At 44.7% G+C, this 26,435-nt stretch overlaps 1 protein-coding gene across 2 annotated transcripts in view; it reads right to left on the reverse strand.

Annotated features, from left to right (window-relative positions):
- The window catches only part of LOC123999425 (lysosome membrane protein 2-like), a 67,681-nt gene that overhangs the window by 15,413 nt on the left and 25,833 nt on the right, over positions 1–26,435 (reverse strand). For both annotated transcript variants that reach the window (XR_006832450.1, XM_046305212.1), the window contains exons 3-8: positions 18,939–19,086; positions 18,662–18,853; positions 17,065–17,156; positions 14,475–14,594; positions 10,749–10,927; positions 1,098–1,216 (exon numbers count right to left, since the gene is read on the reverse strand). Coding sequence is in view for 1 of the 2 variants with exons in the window: in XM_046305212.1 (XP_046161168.1) it covers positions 1,098–1,216; positions 10,749–10,927; positions 14,475–14,594; positions 17,065–17,156; positions 18,662–18,853; positions 18,939–19,086 (850 nt within the window). In the remaining variant the exon portion in view is untranslated. The remainder of the gene's footprint in view (positions 1–1,097; positions 1,217–10,748; positions 10,928–14,474; positions 14,595–17,064; positions 17,157–18,661; positions 18,854–18,938; positions 19,087–26,435) is intronic.

Genomic DNA, 26,435 nt, shown 5'->3' on the forward strand with positions numbered 1-26,435 from the left:
TGGTAATGTCTAGGTTAAACATCTATAATTATAACCTGGTAATGTCTAGGTTAAACATCTATAACTATAACCTGGTAATGTCTAGGTTAAACATCTATAATTATAACCTGGTAATGTCTAGGTTAAACATCTAATTATAACCTGGTAATGTCTAGGTTAAACATCTATAATTATAACCTGGTAATGTCTAAGGAGGTTAAACATCTATAATTAAACATCTAACTATAACCTGGTAATGTCTAGGTTAAACATCTATAACTATAATTATAACACTGGTAATGTCTAGGTTAAACATCTATAACTATAACCTGGTAATGTCTAGGTTAAACATCTATAATTATAACCTGGTAATGTCTAGGTTAAACATCTATAATTATAACCTGGTAATGTCTAGGTTAAACATCTATAATTATAACCTGGTAATGTCTAGGTTAAACATCTAACTATAACCTGGTAATGTCTAGGTTAAACATCTATAATTATAACCTGGTAATGTCTAGGTTAAACATCTAACTATAACCTGGTAATGTCTAGGTTAAACATCTATAATTATAACCTGGTAATGTCTAGGTTAAACATCTAACTATAACCTGGTAATGTCTAGGTTAAACATCTATAATTATAACCTGGTAATGTCTAGGTTAAACATCTATAATTATAACCTGGTAATGTCTAGGTTAAACATCTATAATTATAACCTGGTAATGTCTAGGTTAAACATCTAACTATAACCTGGTAATGTCTAGGTTAAACATCTATAATTATAACCTGGTAATGTCTAGGTTAAACATCTATAATTATAACCTGGTAATGTCTAGGTTAAACATCTATAATTATAACCTGGTAATGTCTAGGTTAAACATCTATAATTATAACCTGGTAATGTCTAGGTTAAACATCTATAATTATAACCTGGTAATGTCTAGGTTAAACATCAATAATTATAACCTGGTAATTATAATTATAATCCTTTGCAGTTGGTGCAATTCCCAATTACACAAATGTAACACTATTGGAATATTAAAGTGGATGATCTATTGGATGATCTATTGGATGATCTATTGGACCGGAGAAGTGAAGACCACAGGGTTGTGTACCGGGTTCAGGTCCAGGAAGGTCTGGTGATGCTCTCTGACAGGATCCAGTCCTTCAATGGCGTTAGAGTACTTCTCATCTCCCAGGTAGAAATGAGGAAAAGACGTCACGACTGGAGCACCTGGAGAGACAGGGAGGAGAAGTTAATGTGACTGGAACTCTGTGAAGACGGGGAAAGACGAGAGCTAAGGGATGTGAACTCTGTTCAAAGCTAAGAGAAGAAGAAATGGAATGTGATTGGATCATCTTGTGAACAGGCAGAAACAGAGAGGAACAACCCCTTGAGGATTAGCTAATATTACAAGAACACACAGGTGACTCCTGGGTAGTTCTCAGCAAATGGTAGAACACTATAATCACAGCAGTGTTGATTCACTAGAGGTACTCACAACAGTGTGGCTTCTAGAGGTACTCACTAGATGTACCCACAACAGTTGATTCACAAGACTCTCAGTACTCACAGCAGTGTTGATTCACAAGAGGTACCCACAACAGTGTGGCTTCACTAGAGGTACTAACAACATTGTTGATTCACTAGATGTACCCACAACAGTGTTGATTCACAAGAGGTACTCACAGCAGTGCTGATTCACTAGAGGTACTCACAGCAGTGTTGATTCACTAGAGGTACTCACAGCAGTGGCTTCACTAGAACAACATTGTTGATTCACTAGATGTACCCACAACAGTGTTGATTCACAAGAGGTACTCACAGCAGTGCTGATTCACTAGAGGTACTCACAGCAGTGTTGATTCACTAGAGGTACTCACAGCAGTGTTGATTCACTAGAGGTACCCACAGATTCGTGTTGATTCACAAGAGGTACTCACAACAGTGTTGATTCACTAGAGGTATCAGTGTTGATTCACTAGAGGTAACAGTGTTGATTCACTAGAGGTACAGTGTTGATTCACAGCAGTGTGATTCACTGGAGTCGTGTTGATTCTAGAGGTACTACAGTAGTGTTGATTCACAGGTACTCACAGTGTTGATTCACTAGATGTACCCACAGCAGTGTTGATTCACAAGAGTGTTGATTCACTAGAGGTACTCACAGCAGTGTTGATTCACTAGAGGTACTCAGTGTTGATTCACAGTACTCACAATAGTGTTGATTCACTAGAGGTACAGCAGTGTTGATTCACTAGAGGTATTCACAGTAGTGTTGATTCACTAGAGGTACTCACAGCAGTGTTGAGTCACTCACAGCAGTGTTGATTACTCTCACAGTAGTGTTGATTCACTAGAGGTACCCACAGCAGTGTTGATTCACTAGAGTGTTGTACCTCACAACCGTGTTGATTCACGAGAGGTACTCACAGCAGTGCTGTACTCACAGTAGTGTTGATTCACTAGAGGTACTCACAGTAGTGTTGAGTGTTGATTCACTAGAGGTACCCACAGCAGTGTTGATTCACTAGAGGTACTCACACAGTGTTGATTCACAGCAGTGTTGATTCATTCACAGCAGTGTTGATTCACTAGAGGTACTCACAGCAGTGCTGATTCACTAACAGTGTGATTCACACAGCAGTGTTGATTCACTAGAGGTACTCACAGTAGTGTTGATTCACTAGAGGTACCCACAGCAGTGTTGATTCACTAGAGGTACTCTCAGCAGTGTTGAGTCACTAGAGGTACTTACAGTAGTGTTGATTCACAAGAGGTACCCACAGCAGTGTTGATTCACTAGAGGTACTCACAGCAGTGTTGATTCACTAGAGGTATTCACAGTAGTGTTGATTCACTAGAGGTACCCACAGCAGTGTTGATTCACTAGAGGTACTCTCAGCAGTGTTGATTCACTAGAGGTACTCACAGCAGTGTTGATTCACTAGAGGTACTCACAGTAGTGTTGATTCACAAGAGGTACCCACAGCAGTGTTGATTCACTAGAGGTACCCACAGCAGTGTTGATTCACTAGAGGTACTCTCAGCAGTGTTGATTCACTAGAGGTACTCACAGTAGTGTTGATTCACTCCAGTAGTGTTGATTCAAGAGGTACCTACAGCAGTGTTGATTCACTACCCACAGCAGTGTTGAGGTACCCACAGCCGTGTTGATTCACTAGAGGTACTCACAGCAGTGCTGATTCACTAGATGTACCCACAGCAGTGTTGATTCACTAGAGGTACCCACAACAGTGTTGATTCATTAGAGGTACTCACAACAGTGTTGATTCACTGGAGGTACTCACAGTAGTGTTGATTCACAAGAGGTACCCACAGCACTGTTGATTCACTAGAGGTACCAGCAGTGTTGATTCACAACCAGTGTTGATTCACTAGAGGTACTCACAGCAGTGCTGATTCACTAGAGGTACAGTAGTGTTGATTCACAGTAGTGTTGATTCACTAGAGGTACTCACAGTGTTGATTCACTAGAGTACCCACAGCAGTGTTGATTCACTAGAGGTACTCACAGTAGTGTTGATTCACCCACAGCAGTGTTGATTCACTAGAGGTACCCACAACCGTGTTGATTCACTAGAGGTACTCACAGAGTGTTGATTACTCACAGCAGTGTTGATTCACTAGAGGTACTCACAGTAGTGTTGATTCACTAGAGGTACCCACAGCAGTGTTGATTCACTAGAGGTACTAGAGGTACTCTCAGCAGTGTTGATTCACTAGAGGTGAAGTGATTGATTGAATATGTCTAGAGGTACCCACAGCCGTGTTGATTCACTAGAGGTACTCACAGTAGTGTTGATTCACTAGAGGTACGTCACCAGTGTTGAAACAAACCAGCCAGCTGGTCTGCGCATGCTCTGAGGACGTGGCTGGGGATGCCGTCTGGGCCTGCAGCCTTGCGAGGTTTAACACGTTTAAATGTGAAGGACAGCCCGCAGGTTTTGGTAGTGGGCCGTGTCAGTGGCACTGTATTGTCCTCAAAGTGAGCAAAGAAGTTGTTTAGTCTGTCTGGGAGCAAGACATCCTGGTCCGCGACAGGGCTGGTTTTCATTTTGTAATCCGTGATTGACTGTAGACCCTGCCACATACCTCTTGTGTCTGAGCCATTGAATTGCGACTCTACTTTGTCTCTATACTGACGCTTAGCTTGTTTGATTGCTTTGCGGAGGGAATGGCTACACTGTTTGTATTTTCGGTCATGTTTCCGGTCACCTTGCCCAGGTTAAAAGCAGTGGTTCGCGCTTTCAGTTTCGTGCGAATGCTGCCATCAATCCACGGTTTCTGGTTTGGAAATGTTTTAATCGTTGCTGTGGGTACGACATCGCTGATGCACTTGCTAATAAACTCGCTCACCGAATCAGCGTATTTGTCAATGTTGTTGTTTGACGCAGTGCGGAACATATCCCAATCCACGTGATCGAAGCAATCTTGAAGCGTGGAATCAGATTGGTCGGACCAGCGTTGAACAGACCTGAGTGCGTGAGCTTCCTGTTTTAGTCTCTGTCTATAGGCTGGGAGCAACAAAATGGAGTCATGGCAGCTTTTCCAAATGGTGGGCGGGGGAGGGCCTTATATGCGTCGTGGAAGTTAGAATAACAATGATCCAGGGTTTTACCAGCCCTGGCAGCACAATCAATATGCTGATAGAATTTAGGGAGTCTTGTTTTCAGATGAGCCTTGTTAAAATCTCCAGCTACAATGAATGCAGCCTCAGGATATGTGGATTCCAGTTTACAAAGAGTCAAATAAAGTTTGTTCAGGGCCGTCGATATGTCTGCTTGGGGGGGAATATATGCGGCTATGATTATAATCGAAAAGAATTGTCTTGGTAGATAATGCAGTCGGCCTTTGATTGTGAGGAATTCTAAGTCAGGTGAACAGAAGGACTTGAGTTCCTGTGTGTTGTTATGATCACACCACGTCTCGTTAATCATAAAGCAACCCCCCGTCCCTCTTCTTACCAGAAAGATGCATGTTTCTGTCTGCGCGATGTGTGAAGAAAGCAGCTAGCTGTACCGACTCCGATAGTGTGTCTCAAGTGAGCCATGATTCCGTGAAGTAAAGAACGTTACAGTCTCTTATGTCTCTCTGGAATGCTACCCTTGCTCGGATTTCATCACCCTTGTTGTCAAGAGACTGGACATTGGCGAGTAGTATGCTCAGGAGCGGTGTGCTATGTGCCCGTCTACGGAGCCTGACCAGAAGACCGCTTCGTCTGCCCATTTTACGGCGACATTGTTTTGGTTCGCCGGCTGGGATCCGATCCATTGTCCTGGGTGGTGGGCAAAACACAGGATCTGCTTCGGGAAAGTCGTATTCCTGGTCGTAATGATGGTTGACGTTGTTCTTATATCCAGTAGTTCATCTCGACTGTATGTAATGAAACCTAAGATGACCTGGGGAACCAATGTAAGAAATAACACGTAAAAAACAACAAATACTGCATAGTTTCCTAGGAACGCGAAGCGAGCCGGCCATCTCTGTCGGCGGCGGAAGTTATAATCCCTATGCCCTCAGAGGACTAGTCCCTCTCCCCTCAGAAGACAGCTAGTCACTCTCCCCTCAGAAGACAGCTAGTCCCTCTCCCCTCAGAAGACAGCTAGTCCCTCTCCCCTCAGGAGACAGCTAGTCCCTCTCCCCTCAGAAGACAGCTAGTCACTCTCCCCTCAGAGGACAGCTAGTCCCTCTCCCCTCAGGAGACAGCTAGTCCCTCTCCCCTCAGAAGACAGCTAGTCCCTCTCCCCTCAGAAGACAGCTAGTCCCTCTCCCCTCAGAAGACAGCTAGTCCCTCTCCCCTCAGAAGACAGCTAGTCCCTCTCCCCTCAGAAGACAGCTAGTCCCTCTCCCCTCAGAAGACAGCTAGTCCCTCTCCCCTCAGAAAACAGCTAGTCCCTCTTCCCTCAGGGGACAGCTAGTTCCTCTAGTCTACTTTCCCTCCAATGAGTCCACTGTGTGGTACTATAGGACTGCCTCCCAAATCCTATTCCCAAATGGCACCCTATTCCCTATATAGTGTACTACTTTAGACCAGAGCCCTATGGAACCCTTTATAGTGTACCAGACCAGTGCCCTATGGAACCCTATTCCCAACTACTTTAGACCAGACCTCTATGGATATAGTGCACTACTTTTAACCAGAGTCCTATGCCACAATATAGGGAATAGGAGGCCACTTGGAGAGTCCAGGTGGATTGTGTGTTTACGTTACAGTACGTGTGGGGGAAGTAGAACAAAGTTGATGTTTTGGTAAGCTGTGGCAACAGTCACCTGACGGAGATGGCGTTAGCACAGCAACACACATTCAACCTCATAATACAACCCGGGTCCCAAATGACACCCTAATCGTCTTTATAGTGCACGACGTTGTACCAGAGCCCTATGGGTGGTGGTCAAAAGTAGTGCACTACATACAGAATAGGATGCCATTTGGGACGCTGACAAGGTCAAATACCTATGGCCCCCTCACGTCCCCTGGCCCGGTGATCATGATATGAACTAAACACAAGTAGGGGAAAGCTGACAGACTTGGTGGACAGACCTGGGTTCAAATACGGTTTGAAATCGTTCAAATACTTGACCGTTCGCACTAGTTTGCCTGATCAGCAATTGAGACTACTCTATTGGTCCCATTAAAGAGATACTTCGGGATTTTGACAACGAGGCCCATTATCTACTTACCCAGAGTCAGATGAAATTGTAGATACCCTTTTCATGTCTCTGAAGTAAGTTGCTAGCAAATTCCATAGACTTCCAGTCAGTGCTCCGGCTCGCAAAACTACCTTCAACTTCCTTTATTTATTTTGATTTTTTACCTTTATTTAACTAGGCAAGTCAGTTAAAAACAAATTCTTATTTTTAATGACAGCCTAGGAACAGTGGGTTAACTGCCTTGTTCAGGGGCAGAACGACAGATTTTTACCTTGTCAGCTCAGAGCTCAGGGATTTGAACTTGCAACCTTTCGGTTACCCGTCCAACACTCTAACCACTAGGCTATGCTGCCGCCCCTTCATATTCCATGCAGTGACATAAATATTGTAACCACGAGTTCATCTGACTCTGGGGAAGTAGATCAAATCTGAGCTGTCCCTTTAAGCCAGGCAAGCTCAATCAAGCTCAGATAAAGTATTTAGACAGGCCTGATGGTGAACGGACGCTGATCCACACACGGGTCAATTAAAGGATATGCTCTCTTAAACGTGGATGAGTGAGTGAGTGAGTGTGTTTGTTTCCTTTGGCATGTTCACCTAACACATCCAGTCAATCACCTGCGAGACACTTACTGGGCAGACACAACCGTGGACACGAGGCCTGTGTCTGAAATGACACGCTATTCCCTACATAGTGTACTACTATTGGCTCTGATCTAAAGTAATGCATTATATAGGGAATAGGGTTCCATTGGGCTCTGGTCTAATGTAGTGCACCCTAGGAGATTAGAAGGGCCAACTGCTCCTTCCCGAACCACAGTCAGGTGACAGGGCTTACCGCCGTCCAGCCCAGCAACCAGCCTACTCAGTTAGTGGGTCAGGCCTGGTCAGGTGGTTTTGGGGGGGTAGAGTCAGAGGGGAGCTGAATCACGTGTGTGTGTGTTCTGGGGTTTGGGAGGACAACAGAAGACATTGGGGGAGATATGAGTGAGATTGTAATGTTACATCATATTTATACGTATGAAATATTAAACCAATCCATATATTGATCATATTTAAATTTTTTCTCCTGAACTGACCTGGAGTAAAATGAAAAGGCCCTAATGGAGAGGAGAGGAGGACCCTACTACACCTGGGGAGAGGAGAGAGAGAGAGGAGGAGGTAGACCCTATTGTCTGAGATAAATTGATGACAAAATGATTGTGGGGGCTGTCTTGTTAGACTTCAGTGCAGCTTTTGACATTATCGATCATAGTCTGCTGCTGGAAAAATGTGTGTGTTATGGCTTGACATCCGCTGCTGTAATGTGAATAAAGAGTTACCTGTCTAACAGAACACAGAGGGTGTTCTTTAATTGAAGCCAGTTAGAATCAGGAATTCCCCAGGGTAGCTGTTTAGGCCCCTTGCTTTTTCAATTTTTACTAACGTCATGCCACTGACTTTGAGTAAAGCGAAAGTGTCTATGTATGCGGATGATATATGCCATTTAGCAGACGCTTTTATCCAAAGCAACTTACAGTCATGTGTGCATACATTCTACATATGGGTGGTCCCAGGGATTGAACCCACTACCCTGGCGTTACAAGCGCCATGCTCTACCAACTGAGCTACACAGGACCCCAGGATGACTCACAGGATGACTCAACACTACACACGTCAGCTACTACAGCGACTGAAATGACTGCAACATTCAACAAAGATCTGCAGTTAGTTTCAGAATGGGTGGCAAGGAATAAATTAGTCCTAAATATTTCTAAAACTAAAAGCATTGAATTTGGAACTAAACTCACTAAACCCTAAACCTCAACCAAATGTTGGAATAAATAATGTGGAAATTGAGCAAGTTGAGATGACTAAACTGCTTGGAGTAACCCTAGATTGTAAACTGTCATGATCAAAACATATTTGTCATGTTTTGTCATTGATTGTCATGTCTTGTCCCTGTGCTTCCCCTTCTATTCGTTTCCCCCTGCTGGTCTTATTAGGTTCTTTCCCTCTTTATATCCCTCTCTCTCTCTCTCTCTCTCTCTCTATCGTTCCGTTCCTGCTCCCAGCTGTTCCTCATTCTCCTAACTACCTCATTTACTCTTTCACACCTGTTCCCTATTTTGCCCTCTGATTAAGTCCCTATTTCTCTCTCTGTTTTCGCTTCTGTCCTTGTCGGATCATTGTTTGCTGTTCTATGTCCTCGTTCCGTCCTGTCGTGTTTTTGCCTTCTTCAGATGCTGCGTGTGAGCAGGTGTCTAGATCAGCTACGGCCTGCGCCTTCCCGAAAGCGACCTGCAGTCTGTGGTCGCATCTCCAGTTGTTCCCCTCTACTGACTAGAGGGTTTCAGTATTCCTGTTTTGACTTGGAATAAACTCTGTTTCGGTAAAGTCGCTTTTGGGTCCTCATTCACCTGCATAACAATATTGATACAGTAGTAGCTAAGATGGGGAGAAGTCTGTCCATAATAAAGTGCTGCTCTGCCTTCTTAACACTATCAACAAGGCAGGTCCTACAGGCCCTAGTTTCTACCTTCTTAACACTATCAACAAGGCAGGTCCTACAGGCCCTAGTTTTGTCGCACCTTGACTACTGTTCAGTTGTGTGGTCAGGTGCCACAAAAAAGGACTTAGGAAAATTGCATTTGGCTCAGAACAGGGCAGCACGGCTTGGCTGTACACCGAGAGCTAATATTAATAATATGCATATCAACCTCTCCTGGCTCAAAGTGGAGCAGAGATTAATTTATATTGACATGTTGAATGCACTGAATGCACCGAGCTGTCTGTCTAAACTACTGGCACGGACACCCATGCATACCCCACAAGAGGTCTCTTCACAGTCCCAAGTCCAGAACAGACTGTGGGAGGCATAAAGTACTACATAGAGCCATGACTATATGGAACTCTATTCCACAGTACTACATAGAGCCATGACTACATGGAACTCTATTCCACATTACTACATAGAGCCATGACTACATGGAACTCTATTTCACAGTACTACATAGAGCCATGACTACATGGAACTCTATTCCACAGTACTACATAGAGCCATGACTACATGGAACTCTATTCCACAGTACTTCATAGAGCCATGACTACATGGAACTCTATTCCACAGTACTTCATAGAGCCATGACTACATGGAACTCTATTCCACAGTACTACATAGAGCCATGACTACATGGAACTCTATTTCCACATCAAGTGACTGATGCAGCAGTAACATTTGATAAAAAAAAAAACAGATTAAAAAACACTTATGGAACAGTGGGGACTGTGAAGCAACACAAACATTGGCACAGACACACACACACGGATTTAGCACTGTAGATATGTGGTAGTGGTGGAGTAGGTGCCTGAATATTTTTAAAACTATATAAACTGCCTTCATTTTGCTGGACCCCAGGATGAGTAGCTGCTGCATTGACAGCATCTAATGGGGCTCCATAATAAATACAAATACACCTGGAGGAGAGGAGAGGAGAGGAGGAGGTAGACCCTACTACCTCTGGAGGAGAGGAGAGGAGGAGGTAGACCTTACTACCCCTGGAGAAAGAGGAGGATGTAGACCCTACTACACCTGGAGGAGAGGAGAGAGGAGGAGGTAGACCCTACTACACCTGGAGGAGAGGAGAGAGGAGGAGGTAGACCCTACTACCCCTGGAGGAGAGGAGAGAGGAGGTAGACCCTATACTACCCTTGGAGGAGAGGAGAGAGGAGGAGGTAGACCCTAATACCCCTGGAGGAGAGGAGAGAGGAGGTATACCCTACATCACCTGGAGGAGAGGAGAGAGGAGGTAGACCCTACTACACCTGGAGGAGAGGAGAGAGGAGGAGGTAGACCCTACTACCCCTGGAGGGAGGAGAGGAGAGAGGAGGTAGACCCTACTACCCCTGGAGGGGAGGAGAGAGGAGGAGGTAGACACTACTACACCTGGAGGAGAGGAGAGAGGAGGAGGTAGACCCTACTACCCCTGGAGGAGAGGAGAAAGGAGGAGGTAGACCCTACTACCCCTGGAGGAGAGGAGAGAGGAGGAGGTAGACCCTACTACCCCTGGAGGTAGGCAGGTAGATAGGGGTGTAGTGGAGGTGCACCTACCTTTTCGGCATACGCTGACTTTGAGCAAGCCGGTGCCCAGGCACTCTTTGGGGGAGACACAGAATCCTTCGTTGGCTGGGTTCTCCTCCTTGCTTGCCAGGACATCACGAGGAGGGGTGAAACGATACGCTGGGAGCCCCTTCACCTTCACATCTTTCTCAAACTCCATGAAGATGGACCTGAGGATCACAACAAACAATCAATTAAATAATCCACCAACCAACCAAATAAACAAACCATGAATGGAACTGACCCAAACCCTGCTGGTACCTCAAATTGATCATTATGTCATTTCATAACCCATAATCTCCTAATCTCACAACCCCAAATCCCCTAATCTCACAACCCAGAATTCCCTATTCTCACAACCCAGAATCCCCTATTCTCACAACCCAGAATCCCCTATTCTCACAACCCAGAATCACCTATTCTCACAACCCAGAATCCCCTATTCTCACAACCCAGAATCTCCTAATCTCACAACCCAGAATCCCCTATTCTCACAGCCCAGAATCCCCTATTCTCACAACCCAGAATCCCCTAATCTCACAAACCAGAATCCCCTATTCTCACAACGCACAATCCCCTATTCTCACATACCCAGAATCCTCTAATCTCACAACCCAGAATCCCCTAATCTCACAACCCAGAATCCCCTAATCTCAAAACCCAGAATTCCCTAATCTCACAACCCAGAATCCCCTAATCTCACCACCCAGAATTCCCTAATCTCACCACCCAGAATTCCCTAATCTCACCACCCACCATCTCAAATTGTGCACTAGCTAGCTATTTAAGTAAATTGACACATGTTTACACCTTTTTCATGAGATTAACATTCCCCCAGTGGAACATAAACTTTGGAAATTAAGTGAAATTGCAAAAGGAATTGCCACCAAAACTGGTACCTCCAGTTGACTTGCCCCTTGGATCATTGCCAAAGGTCTTTCTGCCGATGTGCATCAGCTCTTCTGTAATACTCAAAACAATGTATGTATAAACAATGTATGTATAAACAATGTATGTGTAAACAATGTATGTATAAACAATGTATGTGTAAACAATGTGTGTATAAACAATGTGTTTATAAAGGTTGTTGGACATGAATAATGACTGGAACAACAACTTCCTATTTTAAATATTATACAAAGAACAGGAAGTGGGCTGGGAGCCGTGTCTGCTTCCCAAAGGTCAAATAGTGCACTATGTAGGAAATAGGATGCCATTTGGGATGTAACCAGTGGAAGGTGGGATGTCCCCTTCGGCTACAATAACACAGATGACCAGTCGTTTGGTCACTGCTACTGATGTGTGTAAGAAGGTGAAAGGTTTTTTTCCCAAACATTCATTGGAGGTTTTGACGAGTTAAACCTGTTGCTCCTGATGAAAATGGCAGATGCACATGCCAATCTAGCAGATTATTTCCGCCTGTCCTGAACAAAGGGGGGAGGAAGTTCGCAAGTAGTCACCATGTCCTTGTTTTTTTAGGTCAAGGTTCCCAGCTAAAATAGACCGACCCCCCCCCCACACCCACATACTCCACCAATCAACAACAAGGGGAGAGTCTCATATATTTAGGTGAAAAGTCATATAGAGATACAAAGAGGTTAATTGGGTGTGTCAACATACACTCAGGGATGAAACAAATGTCTAAATACTGATCAAAAATACCATAAAGATCAATGTATCAAAATAAATGACAAAATACTTACGTAGTTTGAAACGTATTGAATTAAAATACACAGATTTTGTATTTTAAAATACAAAAAAATACACGTGTAAGTAGCTGGCCCAACAGCGTTCTCAGTAACAGTTACTAAAACATTTGACTTGCTGTGACTGTGATATGTTGTTGTTTAACACCTTCGTTGAGCGAGTCACTCTGGATAAGAATGTCTACTAAATTAACAAAATGTAGATGTGAAATGGAACATGACAAATGAACTGCAAAGAACACTGGGTATTGTTTCGGGGCGGAGCTCACTAGAATAATACTCATCCTACAAATTTATATTAGACCATAGTGAGGTAGTGAAGGTAGTGAAGTTTAGCTGGACGAGGGCCGTAGGGAGGTAAAGCTAGCTGGATGAGGGCCGTAGGGAGGTAATGCTATCTGGATGAGGGCCGTATGGAGGTAAAGCTAGCTGGACGAGGGCCGTAAGGAGGTAAAGCTAGCTGGACGAGGGCCGTAGCGAGGTAAAGCTATCTGGACGAGGGCCATAGGGAGGTAAAGCTAGCTGGATGAGGGCCGTAGGGAGGTAATGCTATCTGGATGAGGGCCGTATGGAGGTAAAGCTAGCTGGACGTGGGCCGTAAGGAGGTAAAGCTAGCTGGACGAGGGCCGTAGCGAGGTAAAGCTATCTGGACGAGGGCCATAGGGAGGTAAAGCTAGCTGGACGAGGGCCATAGGGAGGTAAAGCTAGCTGGACGAGGGCCATAGGGAGGTAAAGCTAGCTGGACAAGGGCCATAGGGAGGTAAAACTAGCTGGACAAGGGCCGTAGGGAGGTAATGCTAGCTGGACGAGGGCCATAGGGAGGTAAAGCTAGCTGGACGAGGGCCGTAGGGAGGTAAAGCTAGCTGGACGAGGGCCATAGGGAGGTAAAACTAGCTGGACAAGGGCCGTAGGGAGGTAATAGCTAGCTGGACGAGGGCCATAGGGAGGTAAAGCTAGCTGGATGAGGGCCGTAGGGAGGTAAAGCTAGCTGGACGAGGGCCGTAGGGAGGTAAAGTTTAGCTGGACGAGGGCCGTAGGGAGGTAAAGATAGCTGTAGCAGTGTGCAAGTTACCAGGATGTTATGATGATAACCATCTCACAAGATCCCTGTCATGTGAGACACATTATTCCCCTGACACTAATAAAATATTACTTCCCCTTATGCTGAGGCGAGGTTGTAGGGCCCAGAATAACCCGCTACCTCATCCTAACTATGTGAAAGGTCAGAACACAGGCCATTGCTCAATATGAAACATCGCTGTTCTAGAGAGATGCTTTTAACACAGCGAAACTGTACTGAACAGTACACTTAAAAGTGGTACATTTGTTTTCAGTGGCCTTTGGTATACAGTTGTTTTGGGGTCAATAACATTTCAAAGAATGAAGTATGTATAAGCTTTTGATTGTTTTTATTAAATCGAGAAATTGAATTTATCCAAATCCTAACGTTTAAGTAAAGCATCTGTTCTTGTTCAGACGTCATCTGAATTCTGTACTTTGTACTGTTTTCCGCAGAGGTAAGTGGTGAAGACTCGTTCCCTCTTGAACAGCAGGAGATGGAAGGCACTGGTTACTCTGCTCTCATGTCCCACTAACCTTATCAGCACTCATATCCTCCTAACCAGCTGAAAAGTCAACCATGAGAAGAGCTCTATCGGGCCATTGGTGAGAGACTGAGAGACAACGTTCTCGTGGGATCCTTCTACCACAGGGAGACTGTGTGTCGTGGAAGTTCCAGTGACCTATGATATTATTTAGCAGAGTTTGGGGGAGGGGGGGGGCAATTCTACTTCCTTATATAAAAGAAGTATTTCCTGTATTGACTTGAATTGAAATGGAATCGACTCCCAAAAACTGGAATCGACTCCTGTTTTAAAATGGTGCATTTTAGTGACCTTTCACATAGTGTTTTAGTGACCTTTCACATAGTGTTTTAGTGACCTTTCACATAGTGTCTTCATCTGTTTCGTTCTGCCGTGATGCGTACTCAGTTTTCTGCGCTGTAGCCTACCTGCACAGGTCAGGACTGAAGACGTACAGTCTCTCCGTCTTGGACAACAGGGGGTGGAAGGCACTGCCGTCTGTACCGTTGATCATATTACTCTGCTCAGACGTCCACAGGCTCAGTTTACTGAAACACAATATTGATTTCTAAATGTTACTCAGTTAAAGGAAGAATCTAATGTTGTCTAAGCACCGTCTCGCCCCATGTTTGATTGTTTAGGTTTACATGACTTATCCAACAATGTATTAAATCAAATCAAATGTTATTGGTCACGTACACATATTTAGCAGATGTTATTGCGGGTGTAGCGAAATGCCTGTGTTCGTAGCTCCAACAGTGCAGTAATATCTAACAACTCACAACAATACAGACAAATCTAAAAGTAAAATAATGGAATAAAGAAATAGGACGAGCAATGTCGGACTGACATTGACTAAAATACAGTAGAATAGAATATAGTATATACATATGAAATGAGTAAAGCAGTATATGTAAACATTATTAAAGTGACTAGTGTTCCATTATTATAGTGGCCAGTTAGTCTATGTATAGAGGGCAGCAGCCTCTGAGTAGCTGGGTGGTAGTCGGCTAGCGATGGCTATTGAACAGTCTGATGGCTATTAAACAGTCTGATGGCTATTGAACAGTCAGATGGCTATTAAACAGTCTGATGACTATTAAACAGTCTGATGGCTATTGAACAGTCTGAAGGCTATTGAACAGTCTGATGGCTATTGAACAGTCAGATGGCTATTGAACAGTCTGATGGCTATTGATCAGTCTGATGGCTATTGAACAGTCTGAAGGCTATTGAACAGTCTGATGGTTATTGAACAGTCTGATGACTATTAAACAGTCTGATGGCTATTGAACAGTCTGATGACTATTAAACAGTCTGATGGCTATTGAACAGTCTGAAGGCTATTGAACAGTCTGATGGCTATTGATCAGTCAGATGGCTATTGAACAGTCTGATGGCTATTGAACAGTCTGATGGCTATTGAACAGTCTGATGGCTATTGAACAGCCTGATGGCTATTGAACAGCCTGATGGCTATTGAACAGTCTGATGGCTATTGATCAGTCTGATGGCTATTGAACAGTCTGATGGCTATTGAACAGTCTGATGGCTATTGAACAGTCTGATGGCTATTGAACAGTCTGATGGCTATTGCTATTGAACAGTCTGATGGCCTTGAGATAGAATGTTAATACGCGTTTGTGCTTTATCTTGTTAGGTTCTATTACAGAGTCTAAAAAAACTAACGGTCAACTAGGGAAAGCTTGAACCAAGTTTATTCACCCAATGGGTCAGACAGCTGAACAGACCAAGACATGTTTCCACCAGCACAACTATATTTGTAAGTCGCTCTGGATAAGAGCGTCTGCTAAATGACTTAAATGTAAATGTAAATATACCCCACTTTAGGTGTGGTATATATAGGCAGGATGTTAAGTGATGTGAACTATTCCTTCTCTCTTAATGTGACCTGACCTGACCTGACCTGACCTCGTGCCTCATTCCTCACTACTCTACAGCTCTCCACCATTATCGGTGACCGCAACGACCTGACCTGACCTGACCTGACCTGACCTGACCTGACCTGACCTCGTGCCTCACTACTCCACAGCTCTCCACCATTATCAGTGGCCGCAACCATGTGAATGCTTTTGCTTTACTCAGTACATTCCCTTGGTTCATATCCAACCTGAATTGACCTCGCGATATACAAACATCCTACAGATAGTCTGGTTTCTACACCAGAAGTTAATGGCTGTGTTCCCTTCTCCTTTCCATACGATACCCGTTGTCATAACAATAACATGTTCCGACAGAACGTAAAAGTTCTGCATTCCCCTCTCTCTCTCTCCCTCCGCACCATGTACAAGGATATTTCACATCTCAAGTTTAGAAGTCTGAAGCCAACAATCTAATCAAAGGCGAGGTATGAGATGCTGCCTGCATAGATACTGACACTCTAGCAGGACGTGAGAAGATAGCTAACGAGGAGTTCTCATTGAATCAAATATCAGAATGTGGCAGTCACACGGCTCTGTGTTCTGGCTAGGGGCCTCTGGGGAGTCTCTCTCTCTCTCTCTCTCTCTCTGGTGCTGCAGACTCCTGGTCCAAATTCCAAATGGAACCCAATTTCCTATACAGGGCACTACTTTGAACCAGGGCCAATAGGGGCTCCGGTCAAAAGTAGTGCACTACATAGAGAATAGTGTGCCATTTGGGATGCAAGCCCTGTCCTCTGTTACTCTCTCGCAGTACGTAGAAGGTCTTAGGAAACCGGTGGACTGTTCCGTTCCAGTCTTTTACACAAGAGAGTTACTCAATCATGGGTTTCTCATCATCAAATACAAGTGTTAATCTAGGGTGTGTTCTGGTGTGCAGGTACAGTATGTAATGTAGCAGACAGTTAGTGCTGTGTTGTAACCTGCACATCCTCTATCTTTTGGAGTCACTTCCTTAAGAGGATCCAGCTCTCCACTTTTTTTTGAAAGATGATCTGTGAGTGAGCATCACGTTGTCTATTATCTAAGTTACAACACAGAAACGTGTGTGTCATCGTGGGCCAATATGTTTCGGTACCTTTCTCCTTTAAACGTGGCTACCCTGCCGTAGTTCATGAAGTCCTCCTCCCCGGTATGATAAACAAATTCACCATCATTGCTTCCATTTTTCTGCAGAGTGGGAAAAGAATGGAAATCCTTTTAAAGCGCCATATTTTTTTTTTCTCAAATTATTATTTTATCACCACACAGGACTTTAGGTGGCCATGGCAACCCCCAGCAGGACTTAGGTGGCCATGGCAACCCCCAGCAGGACTTAGGTGGCCATGGCAACCCCCAGCAGGACTTAGGTGGCCATGGCAACCCCCAGCAGGACTTAGGTGGCCATGGCAACCCCCAGCAGGACTTAGGTGGCCATGGCAACCCCCAGCAGGACTTAGGTGGCCATGGCAACCCCCAGCAGGACTTAGGTGGCCATGGCAACCCCCAGCAGGACTTAGGTGGCCATGGCAACCCCCAGCAGGACTTAGGTGGCCATGGCAACCCCCAGCAGGACTTAGGTGGCCATGGCAACCCCCAGCAGGACTTAGGTGACCATGGCAACCCCCAGCAGGACTTAGGTGGCCATGGCAACCCCCAGCAGGACTTAGGTGGCCATGGCAACCCCCAGCAGGACTTAGGTGGCCATGGCAACCCCCAGCAGGACTTTAGGTGGCCATGGCAACCCCCAGCAGGACTTAGGTGGCCATGGCAACCCCCAGCAGGACTTAGGTGGCCATGGCAACCCCCAGCAGGACTTAGGTGGCCATGGCAACCCCAGCAGGACTTAGGTGGCCATGGCAACCCCAGCAGGACTTAGGTGGCCATGGCAACCCCCAGCAGGACTTAGGTGGCCATGGCAACCCCCAGCAGGACTTAGGTGGCCATGGCAACCCCCAGCAGGACTTAGGTGGCCATGGCAACCCCCAGCAGGACTTAGGTGGCCATGGCAACCCCCAGCAGGACTTAGGTGACCATGGCAACCCCCAGCAGGACTTAGGTGACCATGGCAACCCCCAGCAGGACTTAGGTGACCATGGCAACCCCCAGCAGGACTTAGGTGACCATGGCAACCCCCAGCAGGACTTAGGTGGCCATGGCAACCCCCAGCAGGACTTAGGTGGCCATGGCAACCCCAGCAGGACTTAGGTGGCCATGGCAACCCCCAGCAGGACTTTAGGTGGCCATGGCAACCCCCAGCAGGACTTAGGTGGCCATGGCAACCCCCAGCAGGACTTAGGTGGCCATGGCAACCCCCAGCAGGACTTAGGTGGCCATGGCAACCCCCAGCAGACACAATAGGTTGCAGTGACCATTGTATCATGTTCTGTAAGTACAACAACTCCTTTTTATTTTACCTTTATTTAACCAGGCAAGTCAGTTAAGAACAGATTCTTATTTACAATGACGGCCTAGGAACAGTGGGTTAACTGCCTGTTCAGGGGCAGAACGACAGATTTGTACCTTGTCAGTTCGAGGGTTTGACCTTGCAACCTTCCGGTTACTGGTCCAACGCTCTAACCACTAGGCCACCCTGCCGCCCTGAGGCTACAGTAGGTGAAAACTTAACCAAAAACGTATTTACAGAACTTAGTAGGTCAAATTCTTCATTTTGTATTGACTCCGTGGACACCTACCTTGTACATGAGGCCAAAGTACTCGTCGATCTCTGGGTTCATGGGATGGATGCGGGACAACAGAGGGTCCTTGAAGCCCCACAGCAGCTCGTTGACGGAGCGCGTCATGAACATGCCGACATGAAGTGAATTCATCCAGATAGATACCATCGAACTCTTCCAGAAACTATCCTTCACCTTGTTCATCACCGCCTGAGGGAGGGGAAGGGGGAGATTTGAACCTGAAGACCCTGTTTAGTCAGCACAACCTGAAAACACTGAAAACCGGGTTACTCACCACAGCTGGGATATTGATGGTTGTGATCATGTCATAATCAGGATCACCTACAGAGCGCTCTGGCAGGAACACAAATGTCTTGGGTTGGTAGGCAGACACTCTGGTCCCATTATCTACAAACGTCACATTTTCTTTGGGCCTGTACTCCCTGGAACAGAGCAGACAAGAGCAGACAAGGGGAAAGTCAGTCTCTAAGAACGTCACATTTTCTTTGGGCCTGTACAATTTGACAAAGCAACTGCCAAATTTACCCAACATCCACTTTTTGCTCATATAATGCATACTTATTTCAACATATTCCATCACAAATCGAATAAACCAGGCCAGGTAATTAGGTTAGGTTAAGAACCCAGATTATCCTGACTAGGTAATTAGGTTAGGTTAAGAACCCAGATTATCCTGACCAGGTAATTAGGTTAGGTTAAGAACCCAGATTATCCTGACTAGGTAATTAGGTTTGGTTAAGAACCCAGATTATCCTGACCAGGTAATTAGGTTAGGTTAAGAACCCAGATTATCCTGACCAGGTAATTAGGTTAGGTTAAGAACCCAGATTATCCTGACCAGGTAATTAGGTTAGGTTAAGAACCCAGATTATCCTGACTAGGTAATTAGGTTTGGTTAAGAACCCAGATTATCCTGACCAGGTAATTAGGTTAGGTTAAGAACCCAGATTATCCTGACCAGGTAATTAGGTTAGGTTAAGAACCCAGATTATCCTGACTAGGTAATTAGGTTAGGTTAAGAACCCAGATTATCCTGACCAGGTAATTAGGTTAGGTTAAGAACCCAGATTATCCTGACTAGGTAATTAGGTTTGGTTAAGAACCCAGATTATCCTGACCAGGTAATTAGGTTAGGTTAAGAACCCAGATTATCCTGACCAGGTAATTAGGTTAGGTTAAGAACCCAGATTATCCTGACCAGGTAATTAGGTTTGGTTACGAACCCATATCATCCTGACTAGGTAATTAGGTTAGGTTAAGAACCCAGATTATCCTGACTAGGTAATTAGGTTTGGTTACGAACCCAGATTATCCTGACTAGGTAATTAGGTTAGGTTAAGAACCCAGATTATCCAGACTAGGTAATTAGGTTAGGTTAAGAACCCAGATTATCCTGACATCAAGTGTGCCTGCTGTAAAACGGATGTTTTTTGCTCTAGCCATGAACGTTGATATTTGTTTAAGAGAGCGTCCTTTGGTGTATTAACAGCAGTAACCCACTTCTCTCATCATTGACGATGAAATGACGATCTACTTTAAAAAATGGACTAAATAGAGACTATTGTGTTATGGGTTAGATGGAATGCTATATATGTGCAAATGTATTTGTAGCAGGAGACGAGGTACATACGAGGCCTGTCTTTGAGACAGAATGTTTACATAAGACTCGTAAATTAAGGTTGGGGTGATAGTCTCTGGGGGATGATACCTCTGGGGGACCTCTCTGGGGGACACCTACAACACCCGATGTCACAGGTAGGAAAAAAGATCAATAACCACCCGAGCCACTGCCTGTTCATCCCGCTACCATCCAGAAGGAGAGGTCAGTACAGGTGCATCAAAGCTGGGACAGAGAGATTGAAAAACAGCTTCTATCTCAAGGCCATCAGATTGTTATACAGCCATCACTAGCACAGAGAGGCTACTGCCTCCATACACAGACTTGATATCATTGGCCACTTTAATAAATGGAACACCAGTCACTTTAATAATGCCACTTTAAGAATGTTTACATGTCTCACATTACTCATCTCATATGTATAATGTACACTTCACTATCTATTCTTTACTATCTATTGCATCTTAGCCGCTCTGTCACTGCTCATCCATATATTTTATACTTATATATTCTTATCGCATTCCTTTACTAGATTGTGTGTATTAGGTTTTGTTGTGTAATTGTTAGATATTAGGTTTTGTTGTGGATTTGTTAGATATTACCTGTTAGATAATGCTACACTGTTAGATCTAGAAGCTACACTCACAATAACATCTGCTAACCATGTGTATGTAATATATGCCATTTAGCAGACACTTTTATCCAAAGCGACTTACAGTCATGTGTGCATACATTCTACGTATGGGTGGTCCCGGGGATCGAACCCACTACGCTGGCGTTACAAGCGCCATGCTCTACCAACTGAGCTACAGAAGGACGCCCTGGCCATAGAGGGGCTTTTATTCTCTATTTTGGTTAGGCCAGGGTGTGACTAGGGTGGGCATTCTATGTCCTGGCCATAGAGAGGCTTTTATTCTCTCATTTGGTTAGGCCAGGGTGTGACTAGGGTGGGCATTCTATGTCCTGGCCATAGAGAGGCTTTTATTCTCTCATTTGGTTAGGCCAGGGTGTGACTAGGGTGGGCATTCTATGTTATTTTTTCTATGTTTTTGTATTTCTTTTGTGTTTTCCCTGTTTTAGTGTTGGTCAGGGCGTGAGCTGGGTGGGCATTCTAAGTTGTGTGTCTGGTTTGTCTATTTCTATGTTTGGCCTGATATGGTTCTCAATCAGAGGCAGTCATTGTCTCTGATTAGGAACCATATTCAGGTAGCCTGTTTTGTGGGTGGTTGTTTCCTGTCTTTGTGTTTTCTGCACCAGATAGGGCCTGTCGGTTTTCACGGTTATTGTTTTGTATCCTTTTCCTGTTTGAGTTACCTTATTAAATTACCATGAACTCTAACCACGCTGCGTTTTGGTCCGCCTCTCCTTCCCAGGAAGAAAGCCGTGACACTTGTGCTGTCACTCTCTTAGGAACCAGAAGGGAGAGAGTTGAAATGGAAGAAGTGGACAGCTCCAGCGGACACGTTATTATCAGTGATCTATGATGAATGGAAATAAGAGTGTGCATTGGGTGTGATTATAGAACAGAGGCCATAAAGTCTCTGCGTTTGTAAACCTCACTGTGAATGTTAAAATCACGTTGATTTTTTAAATTCATGTTTTATTATCATTTGTCCATTTAAAAGTCATTTCCAAGTTTATGTAAGTTGAACAGTAGGAGGCTAATGTTCACGAAGCGGGACTGAAGGGTTCTTTTAAACGTTGTGTCACGATCGTCGTAAGGAATGGGCCAAAATGCGGCGTGGTGTGTGTTCGTGATGAAGTTTATAATTAAAAGAAAGCACTGAACACTGAATACAAAACTATACAAAACAATAAACGAATAAACGACCGTGAAGCTATAAATGAGACCTGTGCTGACACAAGTAACTAACATAGACAATCACCCACAAACCAACAGTGAAACCCAGGCTACCTAAGTATGATTCTCAATCAGAGACAACTAATGACACCTGCCTCTGATTGAGAACCATACTAGGCCGAAACATAGAAATAATCATCAGGTACAGTAGAGGCATGAGAAGTGCATTGGTCTGGTTTAATGGGAGGAATGTCCATTGGCAAGGAAAAGCATGTGAACCCTTTGGAATTACCTGTGATTCCTGCATATATTGGTCACATCGTATTTGATCTGATCTTCATCTAAGTCACAACAATAGACACTGTCACGACTTCTGTTTTCATGTCTTCATTGAACACACCGTGTAAACATTCACAGTGCAGGTTGGGAAAAAGTATGTGAACCCTTGGATTTAATAACTGGTTGACCCTCCTTTGGCAGCAATAACCTCAACCAAATGTTTTCTGTAGTTACGGATCGGGCCATTAGATTTGCAATAACGCCTGGGAAAGGAATGCCTGGGGAAGGAACCAAAGGGAGTGACAAACTCAGCAAAAACAGAAATGTCCCTTTTTCAGGACCCTGTCTTTCAAAGATAATTCGTAAAAATCCAAATAACTTCACAGATCTTCATTGTAAAGGGTTTAAACCACATATGTCAGAGTCAAGGCCCGCGGGCCACATCCGGCCCGCGAGAAGGTTTTTTACGGCCCCTGGGATGATCTTGATTTGTTATTAGAACCGGCCCGCAGACCGCAGCAAGCCGGCAGCCCGCAGATCTTTTACACGCACCAATACTACATTTCCCACAATGCAACGGTGACGCACCGAGCAGTAGGCTGCTTCATTTCAATATTTATTGGCACAGCAGTTGTCAGCATCACAGTAAAATTAACTTTCAGATACCCATCAAAAATGGCAAAATGGAAGGTGGACACTGAGAACCGGGGGTTTCAAACAAGGTGGGAGTCGGAGTATTTGTTCACGGAGGTAGCTGGAAAACCTGTGTGTCTTCTGTGTGGAGAAAGTGTGGCGGTACTGAAAGAGTATAATCTGAGACGACATTATGAAACGAAACACGCGGACAAAAACAAGAATATGGACATGGAACAAAGGCTACAAAAGGCAGAGGAATTAAAACGAGGCCTCAAATCTCGACAGGCTCTGTTCAAAAAAGCCAAATCACAAGGCCAGGCTGCTGTCAAGGCCAGTTTTATTTTGGCAGAAGAGATCGCTAAATCAGCCCGGCCATTTACGGAGGGGATTTCATCAAAAACTGCATGATTAAAGTTTGTGACGAAGTTTGCCCAGAAAAAAGGCAACTCTTTTTAAATGTGAGTCTGAGCAGAAACACCATTGCCGAGAGAGTAGACCAGTTGTCCATCAATCTAAAAGAGCAGCTTGTGAAAAAGGGAAAAGATTTCATTGCATATTCCTTGGCTGTGGATGAGAGCACCGACATTTCTGACATTGCCCAGTTGTCAATTTTCATCCGCGGAGTGGACTCCAGCCTAAGCGTGACAGAGGAGTTTTTGGCTTTACGTCCTATGCATGGCACAACTACGGGGCATGATTTGTATGAAGAGGTGTCAAGATGTGTAAATGAGATGGAGCTGCCTTGGGAAAAACTCGTGGGTTTGACAACCGACGGAGCACCTGCGATGTGTGGACACAGGAGCGGACTGGTGGAGAAGATACGGGAAAAGATGCAAGAGGAAAACGCGACAGGTGAGCTGACAGCTTATCATTGTATCATACACCAGGAAGCGTTGTGCGGTAAAGCCTTGAAAATGGAGCATGTAATGAGCATCATCACGCGCACAGTTAACTTTATCAGAGCCAAAGGTTTGAATCACCGCCAGTTCAAGGCATTTCTGACGGAGTTAGAAACGGAGCATGGTGATTTGCCTTATCACACAGAGGTGCGATGGCTAAGCCAGGGAAAGGTGCTTCAAAGATGTTTCGAGCTTCGTGAGGAGATTTGTCTGTTCTTGGACAGCAAAGGGAAAGACACAACACAACTCCGAGACGAAATGTTTCTGTGTGAAATGGCTTTTCTGTGTGACATTACGAGTCATCTGAATGCAATGAACTTGCAGCTGCAGGGTCGGGATCGTGTCATCTCTGATATGTACAGTACAGTGAAGGCATTTAAAACCAAACTGACTCTGTGGGAGACGCAGATGCGGAAAGAAAATTTGAGCCACTTTCCCAGCTGCCAGACCATGAAAGAGAAGCTCTCTACCAGTGCGTTCCCGAGCGCACAGTTGGCTGATAAAATAGGTATGCTTGCCGCTGACTTTCGACGCCGATTTGCTGACTTTGAAGCACAAAAAAGCAGGTTGGAACTGCTCGGTAACCCATTTGCTGTTGACGTGGAAAGCTCACCACCAAACCTCCAAATGGAGTTGATTGACCTCCAATGCAATGATGCACTGAGGGCAAAATATGCGGCAGTGGGTGCTGCGGAGTTCGCCCGTTTCCTCCCGACACAATGCCCCAGCTGCGCATCCAGGCTGCTCAAACGTTGTCTATGTTTGGCAGCACATACCTGTGTGAACAACTGTTTTCTTTGATGAACTTGAACAAAACATCACACAGAAGTCGACTTACTGCTGAACACCTCCACTCAATTCTGAGGATTTCCTCAGCTCAGAGCCTTACCCCGAACATTGATGAACTTGTGGAAAAGATGGGACACCACCAAGTATCACCCTCAACCTCAAACAAGTGAACATTACTGTGCAATCACATATTTAGAGTTTTTACTCAGTTCAAGTTTAAAAGTTAAAGTTTAATATTTGTTTTCACTGCATGTTACTTCTCCTTAAACAAAGTGTTGTTTTTGATTAATAGATTTTTGCACTTTATTTTATTGTATTTCAATCCAATTATATTTTAAAAATATTTCAGTTGAGTGGATGATAGAAAATTGCTATTATTGTTTTTTTCTTTGAAGTAAATTTAGCCCACTTTTGCTAAAATAGAAAATATAGGCTACTGATGGTGCCTTGAATACCGGTTTCTTTCATTTAATGTTCATGTTATGGGGATTTTTATATAAAGGAAATTTGTCTTTTGTGTCTGTTGAAAATTAAAGATTACTGACAGAGCCATAAGAAAATATTGCTTTATTTATCTGATCATATTGGAATATATTTGTTAGGTTTTCAGTAGGTTCACGTGCCTTAGGCATGCTGCAAGGAGGCATTAGGACTGCATATGTGGCCAGGGCAATAAATTGCAATGTCCGTACTGTGAGCAATAAATTGCAATGTCCGTACTGTGAGACACCTAAGACAGTGCTATAGGGAGACAGGACGGACAGCTGATCATCCTCGCAGTGGCAGACCACGTGTAACAACACCTGCATAGGATCGGTACATCCGAACATCACACCTGCGGGACAGGAACAGGATGGCAACAACAACTGCCCGAGTTACATCAGTGTCCAGGCTGTCCGCAATAGGCTGAGAGAGGCTGGATTGAGGGCTTGTAGGCCTGTTGTAAGGCAGGTCCTCACCAGACATCACCGGCAACAACATCGCCTATGGGCACAAACCCACCGTTGCTGGACCAGACAGGACTGGCAAAAAGTGCTCTTCACTGACGAGTCGCGGTTTTGTCTCACCAGGGGTGATGGTCGGATTCGCGTTTATCGTTGAAGGAATGAGCCGAGGCCTGTACTCTGGATCGGGATCGATATGGAGGTTCCGTCAAGGTCTGGGGCGGTGTGTCCCAGCATCATCGGGCTGAGCTTGTTATCATTACAGGCAATCTCAACGCTGTGCGTTACAGGGACGACATCCTCCTCCCTCATGTGGTACCCTTCCTGCAGGCTCATCCTGACATGACCTTCCAGCATGACAATGCCACCAGCCATACTGCTCGTTCTGTGTGTGATTTCCTGCAAGACAGGAATGTCAGTGTTCTGCCATAGCCAGCGAAGAGCCCGGATCTCAATACCATTGAGCACGTCTGGGACCTGTTGGATCGGAGGGTACCCAGAAATGTCCGGGAACTTGCAGGTGCCTTGGTGGAAGAGTGGGGTAACATCTCACAGCAAGAACTGGAAAATCTGATGCAGTCCATGAGGAGGAGATGCACTGCAGCACTTAATGCAGCTGGTGGCCACACCAGATACTGACTGTTACTTTTGATTTTGACCCCCCCCCTTTGTTCAGGAACACATTATTCCATTTCTGTTAGTCACATGTCTGTGGAACTTGTTCAGTTTATGTCTCAGTTGTTGAATCTTGTTATGTTTATACAAATATTTACACGTTAAATTTTCTGAAAATAAACAGTTGACA

This window comes from Oncorhynchus gorbuscha, linkage group LG16, assembly GCF_021184085.1.
Source record: "Oncorhynchus gorbuscha isolate QuinsamMale2020 ecotype Even-year linkage group LG16, OgorEven_v1.0, whole genome shotgun sequence".
Classification (NCBI taxonomy): Eukaryota; Metazoa; Chordata; class Actinopteri; order Salmoniformes; family Salmonidae; genus Oncorhynchus; species Oncorhynchus gorbuscha.